The sequence below is a fragment of the Ruditapes philippinarum genome, unplaced genomic scaffold (assembly GCF_026571515.1).
Source record: "Ruditapes philippinarum isolate M1 unplaced genomic scaffold, ASM2657151v2 ctg4697_1_1_1_1, whole genome shotgun sequence".
Lineage (NCBI taxonomy): Eukaryota > Metazoa > Mollusca > Bivalvia > Venerida > Veneridae > Ruditapes > Ruditapes philippinarum.
In genome coordinates this window covers 123,586-147,247 of record NW_026857280.1, presented here as the reverse complement: position 1 = coordinate 147,247, position 23,662 = coordinate 123,586, and the positions used below count along the sequence as shown (strand labels likewise).

At 31.7% G+C, this 23,662-nt stretch overlaps 1 protein-coding gene across 1 annotated transcript; it reads left to right on the top strand.

Moving 5' to 3' along the window:
• Positions 1 to 2,559: 2,559 nt before the first annotated feature.
• LOC132749266 (fibrillin-1-like) lies at positions 2,560 to 23,398 on the top strand. The gene is made up of 17 exons (XM_060738988.1): positions 2,560 to 3,923; positions 6,480 to 6,596; positions 8,574 to 8,653; positions 9,121 to 9,219; positions 9,720 to 9,842; positions 13,659 to 13,922; positions 14,214 to 14,336; positions 14,702 to 16,552; positions 16,815 to 16,912; positions 17,206 to 17,267; positions 18,178 to 18,326; positions 19,035 to 19,137; positions 19,307 to 19,338; positions 19,628 to 19,736; positions 21,667 to 21,701; positions 22,066 to 22,148; positions 22,471 to 23,398. The coding sequence occupies exons 1-17, from the start codon at positions 3,847 to 3,849 to the stop codon at positions 22,495 to 22,497; spliced, it is 3,432 nt and encodes a 1,143-aa protein (XP_060594971.1). The 5' UTR covers positions 2,560 to 3,846; the 3' UTR covers positions 22,498 to 23,398.
• The last annotated feature ends 264 nt before the right edge of the window (positions 23,399 to 23,662 follow it).

Sequence of the window (23,662 nt, the reverse complement as noted above, 5' to 3'; positions counted from 1 at the left end):
TATCATTTGTTCTATTCAATGATTAACATCTTATACGCCATATCTACAAAACAAAAACAAAACACAAAACCAAAAACATCATTATCGTATGTATGTGTGTTGAAATTGATAACAATTGTTTCTCACTTTTTAATAAACTAATATTGTTTTTACATTTTGTACCGTGCTTAACAATATCAAAGACAAATTCAGGAGGTCAAATTCCAATACATCACTTCAATGTTTTTTGTATGGTGTATAACAACCCAAAATATGTATATAGGAATATATTGGAACTATAAATAAAGATTGACTGCGACTCCTTAATTAAGGGGCTGTGTTTTGTGAGCACTGTCTTTCTTTTTTGATCTTAGATCTACTTTGACCTAATATTTTACTAAAGATTTTTTTGTTATATTTTTTATCTAATTTTGTTCTTATTGGCTCGTCAAAGTTTGAAATCTTTAAGTCATTCCATTAAGAAATGCTGTACCGATGTTCAGTCAACGTGTTTAAAGTGTTTGTTTGTTACTCACACCAACACTGTATAGGTGATTTTCTGACTTTGGTGGAAGATGAAAACCTCAGGGGCCCCTTTGTGCGTTATTATAGGCACATAATGCATGTAATGGCACCGGAGTAGAACCACTAACCTTTCATAGGCTAATAAACAACATGAAAGAATATAAAACACTCGCTTTAGGGGCGAGAAGGCTTTTCATTTTCAAAAGGAATTCTGCTAATTTGAGAGGGTAGTTTCCCCTCTCTTAAGATTGTACAGACAAACATGTATCAAACGTATTGATTTATAAACCTATCAACATTCATTTGAACAAGGCCCATCTAACTTTAAACTTGCATTCAATATTAAGATGGCCATATGCTTACGATGAGAACTATCATCTTCAATAGTGAAAGCATTAGTGGAATATATCATTTCAAATCTGTCACTGATATACTATTTCATAGAAGCTATAATATCAAAGTACTCTTACAACGGAATTATATGTGTCATGAGATGCCATTTCCTTAGAAATACACGTGTCAATAGAAATCTAAGCTTTCTATTAAGCCAAAAGAAAAAGGTAATATTTAGAATAAATGTACAAATTGTATGTGTATTTTTACTTTGCATTAAACACACTAGGTACCTGGTACATCATCTACATTATTTATCTTTCTTCGTCTCTTTCCTGAAAAGAACTCAATTTCTGAACCCTTTATTAGTAAAATAAAATACAAATACATTGACCACTTAGTCTATACATGTTATAGTTGTAAAATATAAAACTCTCAAAGGTCGAATCATATGACATGTTTTGCAAGAAAACATGCGCCGTTAAAAATTAGCAGAACCTTGTTGCAGTTAAAGGTACATCATTAAATATTTGAAATATGTTTTAAAAAATATATGTGTCTGTATAATAGTTTTTATAAACCAAGCATCATTTTCATATTTCTATCAAGTTACATCTTATATGCAGATCTTAAAATAGTCCCTTTATTCAGTTATAATTCAATGGTTAAAGTTATATTGATTAGTCGTCTATCGGTAATTTGATTTATTATTTGATTATACTCTCCAATGGCTAGAGTAGAAGTGAAATAAGCGAAACTGAGGATCATTCAGTTCAAGATATCACAAGAGTCGGAATAGATATGTGTATATGGAATTATTTCATATATTTGTCAATGAAGATAACATTAGCCACAACGCACGGCACATGTTTGAAAACTTACCTTTGCACACAATTATGATAAGATGAATAGTCTGATAGGGACTTTAATTTTTAGGCTTTTGAAGACTTAGATAAAAACATATTAAAAGCGATATTCAAACTTTGTTTCGAAAAGAGGGTTACAAAGAATATTTATACAAATGATGTCGTGAAGAAGAAGAAAAAAATAAAACATCATCTGAGACAGAATTGAGATGAGTGTAAACCGTTGACATCGTAATCAGCAGGGGAATTGAATATAGCACCAACAAATGAATCGAATAGCTGACATTTTATTTTAGGTTAAACTTGAAATACGTCACGATGGTGGAAAGGAATGGACATCTTCAAAATTCTGATCTTTTAGATAAATTCATTTGCGTTTTTCTGCGTTGTGGCTTGTACTTTCTTGTGCAACTTTTACCATCGCACATATCAGCGACATTTCATGTTTGATGGACATAAAAATATTTTTGTCTTTTGCATTTTTTTCCTCTAGTACTCCGATGACTATACTAGATCTTTTTGCATCGTCTAAATTCAAGTGAGGAAATAACGCATGGGGGAATGTGTCGATGATTCGAAGTACCGTCCGTTATTCAAAATATGGTTTACTGTGTAATGAAACGTGCTCAACTATTTGAACAAATGAGGAAGAATATATTTTAGATATTATCACCATCATTATCATCATCATCATCATCATCATCATTATCATCATTATCATTATTATTATTATTATTATTATTATTATTATTGTTATTATTATTATATTAATCTTTTTTTTTGCTATTACACATAGGAAACTTCAAGGTAGGGAGTGTATTTCGTAAATATCATTATAGAAAACACTAGCCTTTGCTTGCATTGCGAAGTAACGTAAGGTTACAAGCAAAACTGAACTAACATGTTCGCTTTTAATAAATCAAGACAATCCGAGAAATTAATCATCTCATTGATTTTTGTTATCTTATCATTGGTTTAAGTATACATAACTTGATATTAGTCTCTAATAAATGTGCTACTAAGGAAGGGTGTACAGAAGAGCTTATAAAAGTCAAAACAATATTTATTCCCATGAGAAAATTAAAGAAATTCGGTCAACGTATTACAAAACATTCATTTAGGAAGATACTTTCTATAACATAAACATATCTTGTTAATTTCTCAATGATATCAGGAAGTAATTATTTGTCAGTCGCAGCCGCATCCTTTCTGAATGAGGAAGATTGAAATAAAGGAGCGGACAATTAAGCAGGAAAACGCCCAGAGTAGAATGAGAAAAAAAATAACAAGATACATAGAACCACAAAAAAAACTTTTCTTAAAGTTAATATAAATGAATTGAAATACATTATCTTACTTTCTTGGACTTTACATTTGAATATCTTTTATATATCAAGTATCTTCTTAAATAACAAAGAGCATGTGTTCACCTTGGCAATGTTGAAAATATGACATTTCATTTTTGTACAAGATTTACACCAATTAAAACAAATAATAATGTAATGAAATATAATATTTTAAAGAATGTTTGTGAAATTGGGTTGGTCGTGATTAATAAAAGAGTAACTAACATTTCATATGGACGCCAGGCCTTTTTTAAAAATTGATTATTAAATTTGTTTGGAGAATTGATTTAGTGATTTGAAAGAAATTCTAGTATGCGCGTTATATATCATGGAATTCATTAAACAAACCTGAAAAACAACATACAAGAAATGTTGACATTGGTATAACACAATTCTATTTTTTTAACTAACGGTGAAGGAGTATAAATAGTATGTTGGAATTATAAAGTATGGAAGTATCAAATGCGATTAGCTATGTCTGTTCTGCAAATCTCGACAAAAGTTTTATTTATTAATTTATTTATTTATTTTTTACTTATTTATTTATTCATTTATTTAATATTTATTTACTTATTTTTATTTATTTATTGTTTTTGTCTCGTCGACTTCTCGATACATATGTTTATACATGTATAAATAATAAACCTAATCGAGCATAATAGCATTTTATACTTAGTTATACACGTACTTTACGTATTCATGTATTTTCATTGTGATATGGTAAATATAATGGCCAATTCTTTTGGGCGGGTTCGGAATATCATCCAATCGTGACTGTTACATAATTATAAAAGTACATGCATGTTTTATTTAGTGTCATTTGTGCGATCATGAGCGGTGCAATAAGGATAGCTTTAATCGCCTTCCTTGTAAGGTAGTTATTTTATTCGGTTGTAAATAAATATCTTTTTTTAATATTTATTTATTATCATTTAATTTGTTGCTTAATTTTAGATGAATTTTTATATTATTTTATTTGAGTTCTTATCTTAATTTTCAGTAAACATTTAGCTCTTGATGAGGTTACATCTATGTCATTTTTACGTAAAGTACAGACTGATTTCTTTTTGAACATTGAATATGATCTTTTGAAATAATTGTTGTTTGTAAGTATTTGTTTATTCAGAAAATGAATCGTTATCTTTTAGGAAGAATTTATTTATGTTTTGAACGGGAATGCTTTTTGAAAACTTCAAACAAAACCCACTGCATTAACCAAATTTTATTACAGAAATAAAATTTGTTGTGAAAGAACTGTTTAATTTTACATCACATGAGAATTACATAGGGGCCACTGATTGTTATATTCCTTTCAAACGAATTAGCAAAGTGTCTTACAAAGATTGTTGTTGTTGTTATTGTATATCGCTGGAGATGGTGCTAAAGGAGCATGATAGATCTTACACCTGTCATTATGTCCAATTAAACGATTCAATCAAACATAATAAACCTTTCAATTTTAGAAATAACTTTATTTAAGTTTAGTTTAATTCAAATGCAAATTATACATTTACGGAGAAGATTACCATAATGGCAATGTTAATGGTTCACCAAGGAATTAATGCATAATAATTATAAAAATAGTATGAATAGTAGTAATAACTATTTTATCAGCAGTTTTTGCATCTTTTTAAAGTCATATTATGTTTTGAGTTGTCTTTCTTGTCTTGGGGATGTCAAACACTTAAATTTTAAAATAGAATCACGTGTTGTTTTTTTTTCCTGGTAGAAAGCCTGTAGTCCAGGAGTTACATACTCTCTTATCTTTTTAAATCCCTTTCAAAGCAAAATTCTGTATATATTTAATCTTATTCAAACTAGCTAAGTCATTCTAGATAGGTTAAGGAATTCAGATACCTTTTTGCAACTTTTACAATGCTTGAAGATGTTTATGAATTAAGTATTATCATAAAAGCTATACCTGGACACTGGTTTGAGTGGATGGAAAAAATGTGCAAACCTTGATTCTGTGAAAAAAGCCAGTTTGTTTTACTTTTATGCTTGTATTTGATTTCGAAAAAAAATGCTACCAGCATTGATCATGTGATACATAATTAAAATTATTATTGTAACAACAAAATCTTATTTTATATGCAAAAATAACTTCTCAAACTATATTATGGAGATTCAATTTTTGCAATAATATTAATGGGAATTGAAGCATCAAAGATTGATGGTGAAATGTGCTAATATTTAAAACTATATATGTATTCAACTATCAAGAAAACAACATAAGGAAATGACAAGCTGATTCATATCTGTGTCCCGTCTGGGTTCATTTTTCTTAAATTTTTAATACGTTTGATAAGATATCACTGATCATTTCCCCATATCATGCCAATTCCGTATGGTATGATATGATCAATACATTTTGTACAACAGGGACATTTTCCTGTTCGGAATAAGATAATATTATGCTGGTAAAACCACTATCAGTGTTCTAATCCACATTATCTGACGGGTCATTCTATGTTTTCCTACACCAGATGTTTGTCATGATTTGGTAATGAAAAATTATAATTTGTTTATGTCTGACATGTATGAATCTACGCTATCACACATTCTTTCTTTACTATAAAAGAAAACTATGACCACTACTTTAGGGAATCGCTTCAATGAATCAGTGATAAACAGAACAGTAACTTCCTTTACAAATTACATAATAAACGCATACGAACGCTCAAAACAGCAAGAAAAATGACGTTGTAAAAGGACCAATTGGTTATCTTTTTTATTTTATGTTAAAGATTGAATTGTCCTTATTTTTGAAAATATGCAATGTATTTTTTTTATATTTATGATAATTGATTTCTATTGACATTCGTAAATATACATATAGAGGATATTTGTTAAGTTCAGTGTAAGATCGGAATATATTTCACCGAGTGAGCACCAAAAGGTATATTTCACGAGTGGCGCAGCCACGAGTGAAATATGAACTTTTGGTGTTCACGAGGTGAAATATATTTCGATCTTACACTAAACTAAACAAATTTTCTTTTTATTACATGCTAAGAAACGTTTAAAAAGACATTTTATCCTAGTACTTAATGAAAAGCGCGCCATATTCTAATACAACGTGTCGTCATTTACGACGTCATGTCATTAAGCTGGTTTCCAGTACTGTGTACGCTGGTATTTCACTGAGACAACGTAACGGGCTTAAATTCAAAACAGTGAAATTATCAAATTGATAATTTCTCTGTTTCAAACAGTGAAATTACCAGTTTATAAATCACTGATATATTTCTATAATCCACCGAAAATGTAATAAATTGCATTTATGTTTAGATATCTGCACGATATATTTCATCATATACATGTTATGTCTAAATCGGTGTACAATGTTAGACGTGTCTGCACAATTGACTATATTGGCGATTGATAAATCAGTTATGAAACAGACATATTTGCACTTTCGGTTTTTCAGGGGTATATATGCTGGGTATTGTAATACCACGTATTCATGTCAAGCAACATGTTCTAATATACAGACGTACACAAAAGCATGCGGATGGTTCAACTGGGGCAGATGTCCAGCATCTCGGTAACTTTCAAGACTATTCAGATTGAAGCGTTTATCTCTATTATACTTTTAAAATTTATTAGATAACAAAAAACTAAAATGTGATATTTCAACATTTCTCTACAACAAAATAAAATAGTTGTCAAAATTCAAATATCATTTTAAGTAGTGCATAAGTTGACATTTTTGCATCGGAAACAGAACGTGAACTATTACGTTATCAATACATATTTCCTTAATAAACTACGAACTTTTTTAATTCTGAAATCACTTTGCGATGTGGAAACTTCCCGTGGTCCGGTTTCCGGGCACCTGGGATCTTAGATGTATATATATACATACCCCCTTTGCCATCTATATCAGCAAACCTGCCATGCAGATTGCTAATCACCTTGCAAAATTTATACAAAACACGCTTCCTTGCTGTTATTTCTGCTATCCTCAGTCATCTGTCTAATTCAAACTATTTGTGTAATAAATTTAGAAAGGTTTATGAAATATATGCCTATGACGAAATAATCAAGATAATAGAAATCTTATATTTAGTCATTGAGGATTATTTTGCATTAACATGGCATGAAAGCATGATTGAGTGATTAAGTGATTCACTATTATTTCATACGAAAGGTGTTCCAAAATTTATGTTACTTTTGTGTTTTCTCTTTGATATAATTCGTTAAAAAGCATTGTATCTTGCACTGCCCCTCCCCCTCTACCCTAATGAACGTTTTCAGTCGATCAATCCACTTTTTGAAACAGTTTTCGTACATTTCAATGGGTATACTCATAAGATACTGGTAAATGGCAAAGCCCACAGCATTTCTAGATTTGTACTTTTATCCAGACCGGTGAAATTTTAGGTTGGGGAACAAGAAATATTTACAGGGAGCTAGGTCTGGTGAAAATGCGGGGTTGTGGAGGACAGTGACCTCTTCCGCCATCAAAAAATCCGTAACAATTCGTGCCTTGTGAGCTGGCGCATTGTCATGCCAGATCTGAGGTACTTCAAACCTGTTTGTGGGCGGCGGCGTTTACAGCGTTACTTAAGTTTGCAAAGTACAATGTCTCTGTAGTACGTGCCTGCGACAGTTTTATCATTCGGCACAAGAATTTGCACGACTGGGCCCTTGTTATCAAAGAAATATTACATACAAAACCTTTTAATTTCTTTTAGCAATGCTTGGGCGCCTTGCGTTTTTGGTCGCCCAGATTTGATTAGAGCATTTTCGTTTGGGTTCGAAAAAATACACCCATGTTTCGTCACCTGTGACCAAGTTGCCGAAAGCCTTTTTGCTGTATTTTTGGTTATTTGTTTCAACAAAAGTTTGGCCTTTTCAACTCAGGACCTCTTTTGGTCGCCAGTTAGTGAATGTGATATCTACCTAGCATTAATCTTACTTAGCCCAAGATGTTTCTTCAAAATGCAATGAACACGTACTAAAGGCTAGTTTGTCATTCTAGCCAACTGCTTGACAGTGTACCTTGCGTCTTTCTTCAGGATTTGTCAATGATATCAATGTTATGATTTGTCGATGCTGTTGCAGGGCGGCCTGTGTGAGCAGCATCTTTCAGCTGCTGGTGTCTCGACTTAAATCGACCAACCCACCTACAAACAGTCATATACGACCCTTGACCCTTCCCATAAAGAACACACGTCTCGCGATGAAAATTCTTTGGCTAAAAACCAAGCAGAGACCTACTTTTGATAAAGACCCTAACTTCAATCACGTTTTCAGTCCTCTTTCCAGCCATATTTGTATGAGTGTAACGATTACGCTGCAAAACAATGTACACAGTACCAAGGTTAGTGTAATTGTATGCGAGATATTGACCAATACTACTCTCCAGGTATCACGCTATCGACATGTATTGGATTTGAGTTCATATAGCATGATTTCCCCCAAGAGATAGAACCCGAGTAACATTTATTTTGGAACACCCCTCGTATGCACTATCACGTTTGACAAACAATTATTTGCATTACTTTATTCCATTCAGAACCGTCTACACGCATTGTACAAAAACATGCTACAAAAAGAAATGTTGTTTTGGCTATACTGGAATAAGCTGTAACAGACGTAAGTCTGCCTATTACTTATCCACTCTACCTTTTGAAGCTATATTTAATGACTTTTGTAATTTCTATTTTTACGAACTATTCTTCGTTGGCAGAAATTATTTACAATAACAAAAGATCAGCATATCCTACCATTTCAGCAAATTTCAATTAGTTTATACTTATTTCTTTTTTCAGTTAAAATGTATTCTTGCTCATTTAATCAACGTCTTGCCCCTGACGGGGCTTGAACCAACGTTGTCAGCAACCGACGAATTAACCAATTGGCCACGCCGCCACACAATATCATATTTACTATTCAGTACCATTAGCAAAATTAATTACAGTATATTTTGTGAGGATTTTTTTTAATTTTCTAAAATAAAATATGTTTAATAATATTAATAATATTTGTGAGTCATAGAAATTGAATTTTTAAGTTCAACGTTATCATTTAAATGATATAATTATACTTTATCATTTGTACAGCTTTGTGTTTTGGTTCATATTCGTGTCCTAACGGTGGTACATGCCAATCTCCAGACATGTGTAGATGTCCACGTGGCTTCAACTCGCCCAGGTGTACTGGTAATTACAATTATTTTCAGATTGCGTACAATGAAGATTATTTTGGTAAGGAGCTTGATAAATATATCTGTACATAATTTGCCAAATAAATTATACTCTCTGTATCACTTCATTAAACACAAGAAATTTTGTATCGTAATAACGTTAATGCAAATATGTAAGACTTAAATAATGCTGAATTTCACTTGCCTGAAAATGAATCACACTTTCTGACTTCCGTGCATTTCTGGCAAAGCAATTTTAACTATAGTAAGATGCAAGATGAAGCCCTTTAATGTTGTTCTTGTATTTGAAATTCTTGGTACAATTTTTGGAAACTAGAATGTGATAAAAATGAAATGTATTCAGATATAACTAAAAGTCTTTTTTAATAAATGACATTAACAAAATTGAGTAAATGTGTGATCCTACTTATTGTACAAAAAATCAATAACTATTTTTGAAATTTTGTAGAAGTGTTTTTGCTGGTTTGTTTTTATCATGATCTAATTTTTTTAAAGATATTGACGAATGTAGCAGGAACACACATGGGTGCCAGCACAATTGTGCTAATACTTATGGCTCTTACCATTGTTCATGCAGAGCTGGCTTTAGCCTGACCTCGGATCTCAAGTCTTGTATAGGTATCGTTGTGTATCATTCTAATATCAGAACTAATAAATGTCCTAGTTATTAACTTGTGTTTTGGTGATTGCTGGAATGTTAATTCTTAATCATTGTGACTCTATTTATAAGTTTATATTTATGACTCTGTGAAACCTATATTGACACGGTCTCATTAATTGAAGACGATTCTAGACAATATCTGTTTTTTGTGTTTCTTTATATGTCTAAATATCTCGAGCATTTTTTTCAAAGGATATCTTTAGGAAATCTTTATGTTAATTCTATAGATCATAAATGTATTGGATTAGATTTACTAAGAAAGTTTAGAATTAATTTAATTTTCAATGTTTTTTGTGATTAGATAATTGCACCGTTCAAAAAGTATAGAAATTTATTTACTAAAAGTTATTCTGACCTTTGCTGGAACAAAACAACATTTTTAACAGAGATTTTAATGGTGCAGGCAAGAGTGTGTGTTTATTTTGGACCATACAATATTATTTTAATATCGAGAGATTTTAAAGCATCTTGAACATTGTAAAATGACCTTATATAGTTTACATAGTTGTTTGTTTAATAATTAAATAAAATGATGTTTTAATGGTTCTGGTTATTCTTTATGATACATTTTAGGGTTAGACCGTATGAGTATAAATAACAGTATATCAACATTAGAAATGTATTATTACATAAAATGTTTAATAGTTCATCTAGTGCTGGATGTAAAGAATTTAGTTATTAGTAATGAAATTCATAATTTTTATAGCAATGGAATGACACACAAACAATTGAAAGAAGTTTCTCGACAGGATTCGTATCTACAGATATTTTACATCAAAATTTACGATATCAGTATATCATTGAATCATATAAAACATAAACATCATGGCAATTTTGCATACTACTGTCTTTCTTTGGTAAACTCTTTAACGATCATATCACCATGTCTGTGTTTTAACATGTACCTACTGGTATTAAATTCTATAATATCATATTGTACCGTTTTAAGTATTAATTTATTTGTTCCTGAATTTTGATGAAGTAAAGATCAAGTGTGTTAAAGAATTTGACTTCTTATTTGTTATTCAACAATAATAATAAAAATATTTGTCTAACATAATCAGGTGTTTTATTGAACAAAACTAAGAAACGCATGCTCACGTATTTTTTGTGATTGAATTTAGTTGCTTTATTAAGTGTATAGAAATATTGTTATGTAAAAGCTTATTTACAAAACATGTAAGCTATTTTTATGAATAAATTTACCTAACTCTCAGTATGAATTCATAACATAATATTTTAGAAATAGTGTTGTCTATAATGAGGAAAACTTTTGTAGGCACAATACAAAAATATTCATTCTTATTTTGAATCTAAGGATAGCTTCCACAAAGGAAATATCCAATATTTCCTGGCGATAGTTGATCTCGAGTCAGAATACAGCAAGTGGCCGTTATTGTGAAGCCATTTCATATCGATACACAAAATCAACAACGTGATAATTTCGTGTGAGACTTGGAAAAGGAGGGTATAAACAATTATGTATCAAAATGACCATGGTTCACATAGATTGTGAATTGAAAAAGGGGTATAGAAGTTGTAGTTTCACAAAAAGCAAAATTGCAAAATGAATGTGAAACAAATACTTATATAGATATGTTCAGTCAAATGCTTGTAGGTCACAAGGGCTTCAAATATACTTAACCCTTTCCCCCATGAGCATAATTGTGAAAAATGGCCGTTTTTCAAACTGACAAAGCCTGTTACAAGGTTCAAACTGCTATGAAAAAGCAATGAAAAATGCTTCAATACTAAATAAACTTGGCACAAAATGTTGACTGGACCATTGCCCATTGGTAATACATGCTCAGTCTTAAATTTCCTGTTACCATGGCAACGAGGGGACATTCTCAAAATTGCCAAAAAAAATCACTATTTTTACCTCGATTTCTTCATCAAAAAATTTATTTCAAAGTGCTGCAAACTTCTCAAAGGGATTGAGATAGAGTCAAAGGCTTTTCAGCGTTGGTTACACGTTACATTATGATCGACCTGGGGTCATTTTTTAGCCTCTCACAAGTCCAAAATTTTCTTGGCGATGAGGCGGAATCCGCCCCCCCTTCAAACCCCCTAACAGAAGGGGGCACATCCCCTTTCTGGCAACCCCCTGATGTATCTTTTGGATGGGGGGCGGCGCCGAAAAAAAGTGCTCAATTTTTTTAGCAACATTTCTGAAACGAAAACATGTGTTTGGGGCCCAAATAGGACATTTTTTCACTCTTTGAGGCCTAAAAAAAAGGGGGGGGGTCGAAAGTGCGTTGTTTCGCGTATATATGAGGTAAAGGGTTAACAAAAAATGATGAAAAACTTTGGAATCACCTAAAAACTAAGTTTTTCCATGTTAACATGTGGTCTTTCACCTAATTTTGGTGAAAAATTGTTGTTTTGTAACATCTTTATTTTTTTAGTTAACCCTCTCCCCCATGAGCATATTGTGAAAAATGGCCGTTTTCACTGAAAAGCCTCCTGTTACAAGTTCAAACTGCTATAAAACTATGAAAAATGCTTCAATACTAATCGAACTTGGCACAAATGTTGACTGGACCATTGCCATTGTAACTACATGCTCAGTCTTAAATTTCCTGTTACCATGGCAACGAGGGGACATCTCAAAATTATCAAAAATCACTATTTTACCTCGATTTCTTCCATCAAAATTTATTTCAAAGTGCTGCAACTTCTCAAGGGATTGAGATAGAGTCAAAGGCTTTTCAGCGTTGGTTACACGTTACATTATGATCGACCTGGGGTCATTTTTAGCCTCTCACAAGTCCAAAATTTTCTTGGCGATGAGGCGGAATCCGCCCCCTTCAAACCCCCTAACAGAAGGGGGCACATCCCCCTTCTTGCAACCCCCTGATGTATCTTTTGGATGGGGGGCGGCGCCGAAAAAGTGCTCAATTTTTTAGCAACATTTCTGAAACGAAAACATGTGTTTGGGGTCCAAATAGGACATTTTTTCACTCTTTGAGGCCTAAAAAGGGGGGGGGTCGAAAGTGCGTTGTTTCGCGTATATATGAGGTAAAGGGTTAAGAAATCTTTTCCTCATATACTGCAATACCCAGAGCTAAGATATTTAACATGTTGCATCACATTGTGTACCTCGATATAAACAATGCCCACGAGGTCAGAATTGGCGACCCCAATTAGGGAGTTGTCAAATAGTTATATAGTGTAAGGTAAATTCTACCCTCCAAAATTGCCAATGTCAAGAGCTCAAAAAATTGGCATGAACCGTCACATTAATGATCCTCTAAAGACGTTGTATAAATTGTGTCCCTTGGAAACAAAGATTGGCCCCTTTCCGGGGTCAATTCATTTTTAAATATTTATACAGTTAAACATATCTAATGCAATGCAATATTTCTCAGCGGACATCAACAAACATTTTGTCAATAATGTAGTCTTGATCAAAACTGACAAACCCGAATATATTATATTAAATACTTATGCATTGACGGTGGCAATCTTTATCTAACGCCCTCATGGTCCAATTGATTTTGATTATCAACTTCGGTTAAAATCTGACTTGCTCCGCATGTTACTTGATTTCGTATAGTTATATATTCTTTTTAACTCCTGACCAGGTTTTTATAAGTCCCTGTTGTATCCATAATGTTTTGGTGTGTATTGAGGTATAAAGATAATATTGAGTTTTCTTTTCGCCTAAAGAAATAGACAAATGCATGGAGTATGTCGCATTACGCTGTCAAACTTGTGGCAACAAAGATATTTGGTACCTTTGAGTGTAATTGCATTTTTTTTATGTTCAGAGGTTCCGAAGTTTGAAAATCAGCTTTACAATCAGACTGTCTTATACGGCAGCGATGCTACATTCTTCTGCAATGCTACAGGTGATCCGGAACCTGATATATTTTGGTTAAGGAATGACACAGTTATCCCAGGAGACCGTTTAAATGTGCTAACCGTTTCAAAAGTTACCGAAAATGATTCTTATGACAAGTACAATTGTATTGCTGGGAATGAAGTGACTAATATCACCTCTTCTGATGCTTATATAAATGTGGTACTGCAAGGTAAATACGCTACATAATGTTAAGAAATAATAAATCTTAAATACGAAATAATTGTATAGTGGTAATTTCAAATATTCTCATTCTCTATTGTTATGTTTAGACAATATGTCAAATATTCATGTTTGCAATGGTAATCGACTAGCGTGTATGACAACACATATATTGCGTTTGTAATTTAAGTTCCTACTAAAATTTTCAAGCTAAATACAGCGTTTTACTTTGAACAACCTATGTTACTTACAGAATTATTCTAGTGTTCTGTACGTATCATTTTACAATTATATCATACAGATGTTAATGAATGTAAATATGGTGGACATAACTGTACACACGTGTGTAATAACACGATAGGGTCATACATTTGCTCCTGCTTTGACGGATACTCTCTTGATGAAGATGAAATAACATGTTCAGGTAATTTAAATGTCCTTTTAATCTTGTGCCACATTAAAATGTTTTTAATTGTACGTAAGGTATTTGTTAATAAAACAGAAGCTATTATAATGAATGTTTGTCTTTTTTCAACGGGTACAACTGAAAATAAAGGTTCAAAGAGGTATAAATTGTGACCTTACATTTGCATCGATACACAAAACTTATTTAAGGGCGATAAACACACGTCATGTGTGTGGTAAATAAATAATGACTTTGTGAGATGAAAAAAAAGGTTTTATAAATTATTAAACTTATGTCGATATATTATAGAAATTATAACAATAACAATATACGTAGCAAAGATATTATTCAATTCTTTTCATTTGTTATCACATAACACACAGATATCGATGAGTGCAGTACAGAACAGAGCGTTCTTGTTTGTGATCAAATATGTAAAAACCAAGTAGGCTCATACACTTGTTCTTGTACAGATGGATATACACTACAAGAAGATATGAGAACATGTGTCGATTTTAACGAATGCCTGGATAACAACGGTGGTTGCCATAGCATATGCAACAACATTGTCGGCTCATTCATTTGTACCTGTAATGAAGGATATAGTTTACAAGATGACAACAAGACATGTGTCGATATTGATGAATGCCTGAATGCAAGTGGTGGTTGTGATCACATATGTAGCAACCTAGATGGTTCGTTTACATGTTCTTGCAAAGGCGGATATAGTTTGCAAGAAGATATGAGAACATGCATCGATATTAACGAATGCTTGAATGCAAATGGTGGTTGTGATCACACATGTAGCAACCTGAATGGTTCATTCGCTTGTTCTTGTAACGATGGATATAATTTACAAGAAGATATGACAACATGTGTCGATTTTAACGAATGTCTGGACAACAACGGTGGTTGCCATAGCATATGCAACAACATTATTGGCTCATTCATTTGTACCTGTAATGAAGGATATAGTTTACAAGATGACAACAAGACATGTGTCGATATTGATGAATGCCTGAATGCAAGTGGTGGTTGTGATCACATATGTAGCAACCTAGATGGTTCATTCACATGCTCTTGCAACGGCGGTTATACTTTACATGAAGATAGGAGAACATGCATCGATATTAACGAATGCCTGAATGCAAGTGGTGGTTGTGATCACACATGTAGCAACCTAGATGGTTCGTTTACATGTTCTTGCAAAGGCGGTTATAGTTTGCAAGAAGATATGAGAACATGCATCGATATTAACGAATGCTTGAATGTAAATGGTGGTTGTGATCACACATGTAGCAACCTAGATGGTTCGTTTACATGTTCTTGCAAAGGCGGTTATAGTTTGCAAGAAGATAGGAGAACATGCATCGATATTAACGAATGCCTGAATGCAAGTGGTGGTTGTGATCACACATGTAGCAACCTAGATGGTTCGTTTACATGTTCTTGCAAAGGCGGATATAGTTTGCAAGACGATAGGAGAACATGTGTCCACATTGATGAATGCCTGAATGACAACGGGGGTTGTGATCACACATGTATCAACCTAAATGGTTCATTAATATGTTCTTGTAACGATGGATATAGTTTACAGGAAGATATGAGAAGATGTGTCGATATAAACGAATGCCTTGTCAACAACAGCGGTTGTGATCAAACATGTAGGAACCTGGGTGGTTCCTTCATATGTTCTTGTAACGGCGGATATAGTTTGCAAGAAGATGGGAGAACATGTGTCAATATTGACAAATGCCTGTATGACAACGATGGATGTAATCACACATGTAGCAACACTAATCGCTCATTTTCCTGTTCATGTAGTGACGGATATAGTTTACGTGACAATAACATTACATGTGACGATGTCGACGAATGCTTAATTTATAACGGTGGTTGCGGTCAAATTTGCATCAACACAAACGGCTCGTTCAGTTGCCTATGCAGAGATGGATATTTCCTACATGCAAACAGAACATCGTGCGTAGACATCGATGAATGTCTTGATAACAATGGCGGTTGTAACCAAAAATGCGAAAATCAAAATGGATCCTTCAAATGCTTGTGTAATGAAGGGTACCAACTCGACATGGGTTCTCTTTCTTGCCTTGATATAAACGAATGTGAAGAGAAAAATGGTCAATGTGAAGAAACATGCATCAATTTTGATGGAACGTTCATTTGTAATTGCCAACAGAAAAGACTTCTGAATGAAGACGGCTTAACATGTAAAGGTATGATGGCTAATATTGTAACATATTGCAGATTATTTCATTTATGAAAATCAATATAGTCAATAATGATAATAAAATACTATTCTTTTCAGTAATGGAATAGATTTATTATATTTTTAAGCAACAAGGCATTTTAATTTATGATGCAATATATGGACGCGAAATAAATCTTCCTATTGAACCTTAAAAATTGAAAATAAAATAGTAAATGAAAACGTGCTGAAACAGCATTAACTTAATTACATGTATCGTTTCATTACAGATGTTTCTGGTACATTGGTATCATCAACTATACGTCTATCTATAGAAAGTGACACAGCTTTAAGAAACTATACCTTGTATACAGAAATCATGAATGCAGTAATTATATATCATCGCTGTCTATAATGTATTTTTAAAAGTTTCATTAACATAATATTATGTATTTGGCTTGATTTTAAGTGAAATAGATATTAGAGGGTAGAAAAATATACCAAAAATATGTATTGTGTATTTGTACTTTTAAACCTTTTGATATGATCACAATAGTAGTATGAAACTTTGATATACTTGTCAATAAATCTTAGAAACAAGAAATGCAACACAGACAAAATCTACAGTTTTATTTAAATACTTTTCTATGCAATTGCTAAAGGTAATTTATTTTGTTGTAGTTGCAGAGTTACTTCGAAGCAACATTAAAAGATTTAGTTGTCGTTTCTGTCCACTCTATAAGGTTAGTAAAATATATTCTGATATGGGAATTTTTATCAATGAATAAATATTTAAATAAATCAATAAGAAAGATAAAAAAAGAACATGAATTAAAAAATTGAAAAGAATAAAAGAATTAAAAAAATAATTTAATAAATCTTAAATTCGGGGTGATTATATACATGTATATTTATAACTTTTTCCTGTGACTTTTTGTATGACGCTGATTATATTCTAAAAAGATTACACCATAACATTTTTGTACAGTAGATGCAGGAAATATGTTTCATATTTTAAGCTAAAAACTACTATTTCATCTAATGTTGTAATCCATAGATTGTTTTTATTATTTTTATGTACTGTATATATAAAAATTGGTACATATTCTATATTTTGGTTTATACATAATTTATTTTAGTTCGATTTTGTAGGTAGCTATAAGCTTATAGACACACTTTCGAATCCATTCCTGGAAACAATCAGTACTGAACAATGAGTAAAAAGTTTCTTGCTCAGTGAAACAAAGTCTTGCCCCTGACGTGGTTTCAACCCATACGGCTAGCGATCATTAGATTACTTGTCCGACTCGGTAACCACTCGGGCATGCCGCAACAAATTAATAACTTTTTTTTTCTTTCGACTCATAAAATCTGATAATATGATGCTGTCGTATTTAATACAAATTAAACTTTTGTCTCACTGAATGTTCTTGTTGATGGTTATTTGTTAAAACGATAGATTTAGTTTTGGTTGAAGGAAAGAGAATTGCATGAAACATAACTAGTGCATGTCATAACTTGACATACCCTTAAACACAACTGCATTAATCTCAATTTGAAAACAAGCATTTTATCAAATGTAGTCTAAAGCGCTGACAAACTTCAATCATAACAATAAGTATTCTGATAAGATGAATGCATTTGTATTTACAGAGCCGGAAGTATTATTGTAGATTACACAGTCATTATTGATGACAAGGAAAATCAGACTATGTTAGCTGATACAGTTGTTCAGACGATTATCAATTTAGACGAAGATGGAAGCCTGGTTATTGATGGAAAACCTGTTCCTGTGAAACCAAGTAGTTTCTATAACATTAGCTATTCCTTTAATAATTGCAATTTAAGCACAATTTAAGCAAAATACTGAAGTTACTTCATTCTATCCATCTAACGTTTGACCATCAATCCGGTACATGTCAAAAATCTGGAAACAAAGTGATCCCTCGGAAGCATCGGAAGTACAATCACAACACAATTACATGAAAATTGCAGACTCGGTTTGATTGAGTCTGTACATGAGGGATGATTAATGGGTGCAACATCCCTCATGCCCCCTAGCACCGGCTTGAGCGGTACTCAATTTTCAACACTTAAAAGTGTTTGCATCAATAATCCCGATTTGTAGTTTCTTTTTATTTTTTTAATATTTAATAATTTAACATTTGACAAACGGAAACTTTTATGTTTATGACAACATGAAGAACCACTTTTTATTTTATTATTACAATCAAATCCTTTATCTGTCAAATAACATACATTTTTTTTTACTTCAACTAATCTTTAAACGTTTGATTTACAATCATGCCAAAGTTAACACAAGAAATGTCTATCATAACTTATTGTTCTATTTATTCAAATATCCACTTCCAAAAAATTCTCTAAACATATAATATATACATTCTGTATTATATTCATGTATTGAACTTGTGATCGTACATGTCACACTTCAGTTAAATTGTGCTTAACTTCATGTATCATTTATCTATATATATCACATATTTTTTCAGTATTTCCAGCAAATGCTGGTCCATGTGACCTACGTGAACTTCTAGCAGGACCTTGTGATAATAACACAGTTTGTCAAGTTGTTAGCAACAAGCCAATTTGTCGGTATGAGCACAGATTTTAATAATTAAAGTAAAAGTGTGTCAATTTCATAACAGATCTAGCTTTAAGTACAATGACTTGAGGTATCCTTCCTTACAATGTAAATTTAGGGATATGTTTTACACAAATAAACTAAATAATTTATTTTATTTTTCATTTTTTATATTTTTAGGGAGGCAAAAAACAGCATGAAAAACGTCGAAGGTAATACTGTTTTAAATATTTTTTATGTAATATGTTGTAATTCATTTTGTATTTTACATGTAGAATGACATAAATTAAGAAATCTGTCAAAAAGTTTATATTCAATGTTGACCTTGTCGTACTGCAAAATATTAATTTTTATGTTTCTTTTTGTATTCAGTTATGTTTGAGTTCATAGTGTTTTTTTTTAGTTTTGATCAGAGATTGACGATGCGGATATTCCATTTCATATTTCGAAGAATTGTAAAGATGGTTTCTATTGTTCAATACTTCGTGATGTTTATTGCAGAAGAGAGTGATCGTATCATTGTTGGTGTGGTCTTGGGAGTTGTTACTTTCTTAGTGACAGTGGTATTGTTGATAGTTTATGTGTTGAAGAAAAGAAATCATATAAAATGGTAAGGCAATTCTAAGGTACTAAACGTTAGTTTAAATATATGTGTGTTCATCTTCTTGAGCACTACGCCCATAAACATTTTCTTTTTACAAACATTTTTTTCTTATACAACTTAACCAATGTTAAAATACACCTAGGGATTATCCCTTTCAACAAGTGTCAATTGTTTTTTAGGAATTGACACTTTGATTACAATAGGTCTCCATTATTTGTAAGACCTATAACATGCTTGTATTCACAAGTCATATGTGATAAAATAATAAATACATAAATGTTCAAGAACTTCAACCATTATCTGATTAATTCCAGTCTGAAAAACACCCATGTTCTGAAAAAGATATTTTTCAGCAAGAATTTTAAAATTGATATATCAATGAAAACACTTGCTTATTAGCCAACTAGCGAAAAGGATAGTGCATGCACGTGTATATCATTTTATGCATATCGCAAAATATTAATCTAAAAATATAAATCCAATCATTTATTTTAATTAATTACAAAGCATTTGATCGAAAAGCTGTGCACTGTATTCTTTGATGCACGAAGAATTAATATCTTTTATCATTCTAACACTCTAACTCGTCAAGAAAAAAATATATAGTTGGACTTTATGTTCGGTGGTTAAATTTGTTTCCGCCTCAGAGTTTCCAATAGAAACATTCTTTAAAGCCTGCTCTAGTCGGTTGAAAAGGACTGTCGTTAAGTATACTGTTCGAAGAAACATTTTGAGATTAATGAATTTTGTAAATGTTGATAAAATATTTTTGTGTGTGTATATTTTTCAAGTAATTTATAGTGAAATAAATGTGAAATTTAACTGGTTTGTGGCATTGAAAAGCGTTCTTGATTTGACTGTTTTTACTCGCGCTGTTTGGTGCTACATTGTGAGGTCACGTAAACGACACTTTAAACGTCAATTAAAGAAATTGCTGTTCGGATTTATTTTCTTAATTAAGATAGTTTTCAGTACAAAATTCAACAAAAAATGTTTTTATTTATAAGATTTTTTCAAACAAAATGGCGCCGTTAATGTGTCGGATTGAAATTACAGAAGGAAGAAATAAGAACGGCGAGTGCATTGTTGTAGAATAACGCACGTTTCCGGTCTTCTTTGTCTATATAGAAACTTTTCCGATCGTGTTAGACTTCCTTATTAAGCATCCAGTGACATTTTGGTATAGGTTTTCGAATTAGTTTCAACGTACAAAGATATCCAAAATTGTCTTTACACACAGTACCACTGTAAACATGTATGCCTGTTGTTATAATGTGATATATATTTTAACCGATATTTTCTTGACAAAGCCATTTACACAAAAGAAAAACACTTGAGCAATTCTGCCCATGGCGATAACAACAGTTACTATTGTGTAGACTCTCCATTTTGTCAGCGTTTTACTAGTGAGCTGCTCAGAAACAAAGTACATAAAGGGGTCCCAATAAATTTTAATTATTCGCAAAACGTTGATCAACTTAGCATTATCTGTAAAGAAACTGTAGTGGTGTATTTTAAGTGAGAGAAACTCGTATCTGTCCATTCCAGAGAAATAATTAACACTCGGCTTCTTTGGGGCCTCTCTCCATTATTTCTCAGGAATGGACTGATACTTCGCCTTTCTTCCTTGAGTAATTCTTGTCATATTAGTTCTGTGCATGCAAATCCTTAAATTTATTCACATTATTACACAATCCTTTACTTCAGGAGAAAGTGCTTACTACCGGTTAGTTATCAAAGGTTTCGGGGATAGAGATATGACCGGAAATGTACTAAATTTGCCCTAAATACACACAAAAACAAACGAAATCAAACAAACTAAATTGTCTGTCGTAAATATTACCAATTCAATAGTGAAAAATGTAGGATCGCATTTTATTTTATTACATTATTTAATTAGCTAATGTAAGCCATTAAAATTTAAATACATTTGCAGGACACTAAACGGAAGAAAATTATCACGTAAATCAGGTTAGTGAAACAATATTTACACATTTTATTACCACATCAATAATATTAATGGTAACCATTTATATATCTAACCTACCTACGATTTTGAAAGCTTTTCTACTAGCATTTTTTTATAAAAAGGTACTTTCACAATGTTTTAACGTTGCGCCAGGTTCCATTTAGCTTATTATTTTTTTCAATTTCTAAACGATACCTTACAGGACTTGTAAGTGCTCAAATCTCATAAAGTTAATTAAGTAATATCAATATCATACGATGAATATTCCATCAAAACATATTTTGCGGCTAATTAATAATTTGTATGAAGTAAAATAATTATAATTCAATATATGAAATATTTCTGTTGACTTTTTTTCTGGGGTAGAAGAAAATGTTGCACTACCTTACTTAAGCCGGTGGATCCGGAATCTGTCAAAAAAGGCCCCAGTCACCGCTTCTGTACAAAGTGTATGTATGCATTCATAACAGTCTTACTTTCAATTTATATCACTTTCAGAATTTGTATTCATCAAATTAATAATAATAATCAAATTAAGATTCCATGCTTTATCATGATTGAAAACATATTCTGACACACTTTTAATTAAATGTATTAACTACATCTTCGTAACATGCACATTTAATCTTTATTGTAGTTCTTGTTTTTTTTTTTTTTTTTTTTTTTTTTTTTTTTTTTTTTTTTTTGTTTTTTTTGTTTTTTTTTTTAATTTTGAATTTTGACGAATAACGTATGCATACAATTATAGCTGAGCAACCTTTCTTTTTACAGATTGATAAGTGTGTTGACCAAATCTAAGTGCCAGGGATATATTTCCAAAGCTGGTCGCAAGACTTTTACACAAAAACAGTGTTTTTTTTATCCTTCTCGTTTTGACAATTACATTAAACGCTTGAGTATTGCATTTTAATATCATACATATATTTTTTCCAGAAATGACATTAGATATAATATACATTTTTTCCCTTTTTTTGTATTTATAGGTTTTGTTATTGCATTTGTTGTTTTATTATTAAAATATAAATGTATATTACTGTTTAGGGCCGTCAGCTTCTGTTCTGTACAGATAGCACCATGAACGAGCAATAAAAAAACATGCGGTCAAAAAACAGGAAAACCAATAACACCTTATAATGTTTCCCGTCGATAATTTTTGTATATATTTCATATAATGTGTCTCTGTAAAATCATGCAATCATTCCAGTTAAGTCTGGTAATACTGATTTCTATTTTAAATCATGGACGTTTTTTATCAAATGACCACTATTTTACATCAACGGAAAAAAATTGCATCACGATATTGACTTTGAGAACAGGACTGTCTTCCATGTAAAATGTATAATATGTTTGGAATTTCATGGTTTCTGTAAATACAACCATCATTGGTAATTCTTTCAACTTTTTATCTTTATCTTTCTACAATGTTGATCTGTAAATATTATATCAAAGATATTTAGCTCAGATGAGTATAAAATAAATGAATTTTCTTATCGGTCAATATAAATTTGATTACTCAATCTTTTGAATTATTAAAAGAATACTGCTTATAAAGTTAGATGGCAATTTTGACGAAGGTATCTCCGTTTAGTATGCTCTTGGTCTATGTTTATAGCCCTAACCCATTATTATCATCTTAGATCTGTTATACTGTATTATGTTGCTGTTTATGCTTATTGTGGAAGTTTCTTCTTTTCGAAATAAATCCTCTAAATAGCAATGTTTTTTGTTTGTTTTTGGTTCTTTTTTTCTTTTTTTTCTTTTTTGTTTTGTATTTAGTTATGTGTTCTCCAATTAGTAATTAAATTGCTATTATTCGTTTTTAAGAAGTTATTCTTCATACTATTTTTGATATCCAGACTTCATAATCTATGTTCCCCTTCTAAAATTCTGTTTAATTTAGTTCCGCAAAATGTTTTTACGTTTAGCTCGTACGCCGCTTTTCATTTAATGACCCTAACGTTCC

Bases quoted from the DNA above. Each gene is read 5' to 3' on its own strand.
- LOC132749266 (XM_060738988.1), top strand. From the start codon at position 3,847: ATGCATGTTTTATTTAGTGTCATTTGTGCGATCATGAGCGGTGCAATA. The intron at 16,553-16,814 runs GTATGATGGCTA...GTTTCATTACAG, and splicing joins AGACGGCTTAACATGTAAAG to ATGTTTCTGGTACATTGGTA. The intron at 19,138-19,306 runs GTATGAGCACAG...TTATATTTTTAG, and splicing joins AGCAACAAGCCAATTTGTCG to GGAGGCAAAAAACAGCATGA.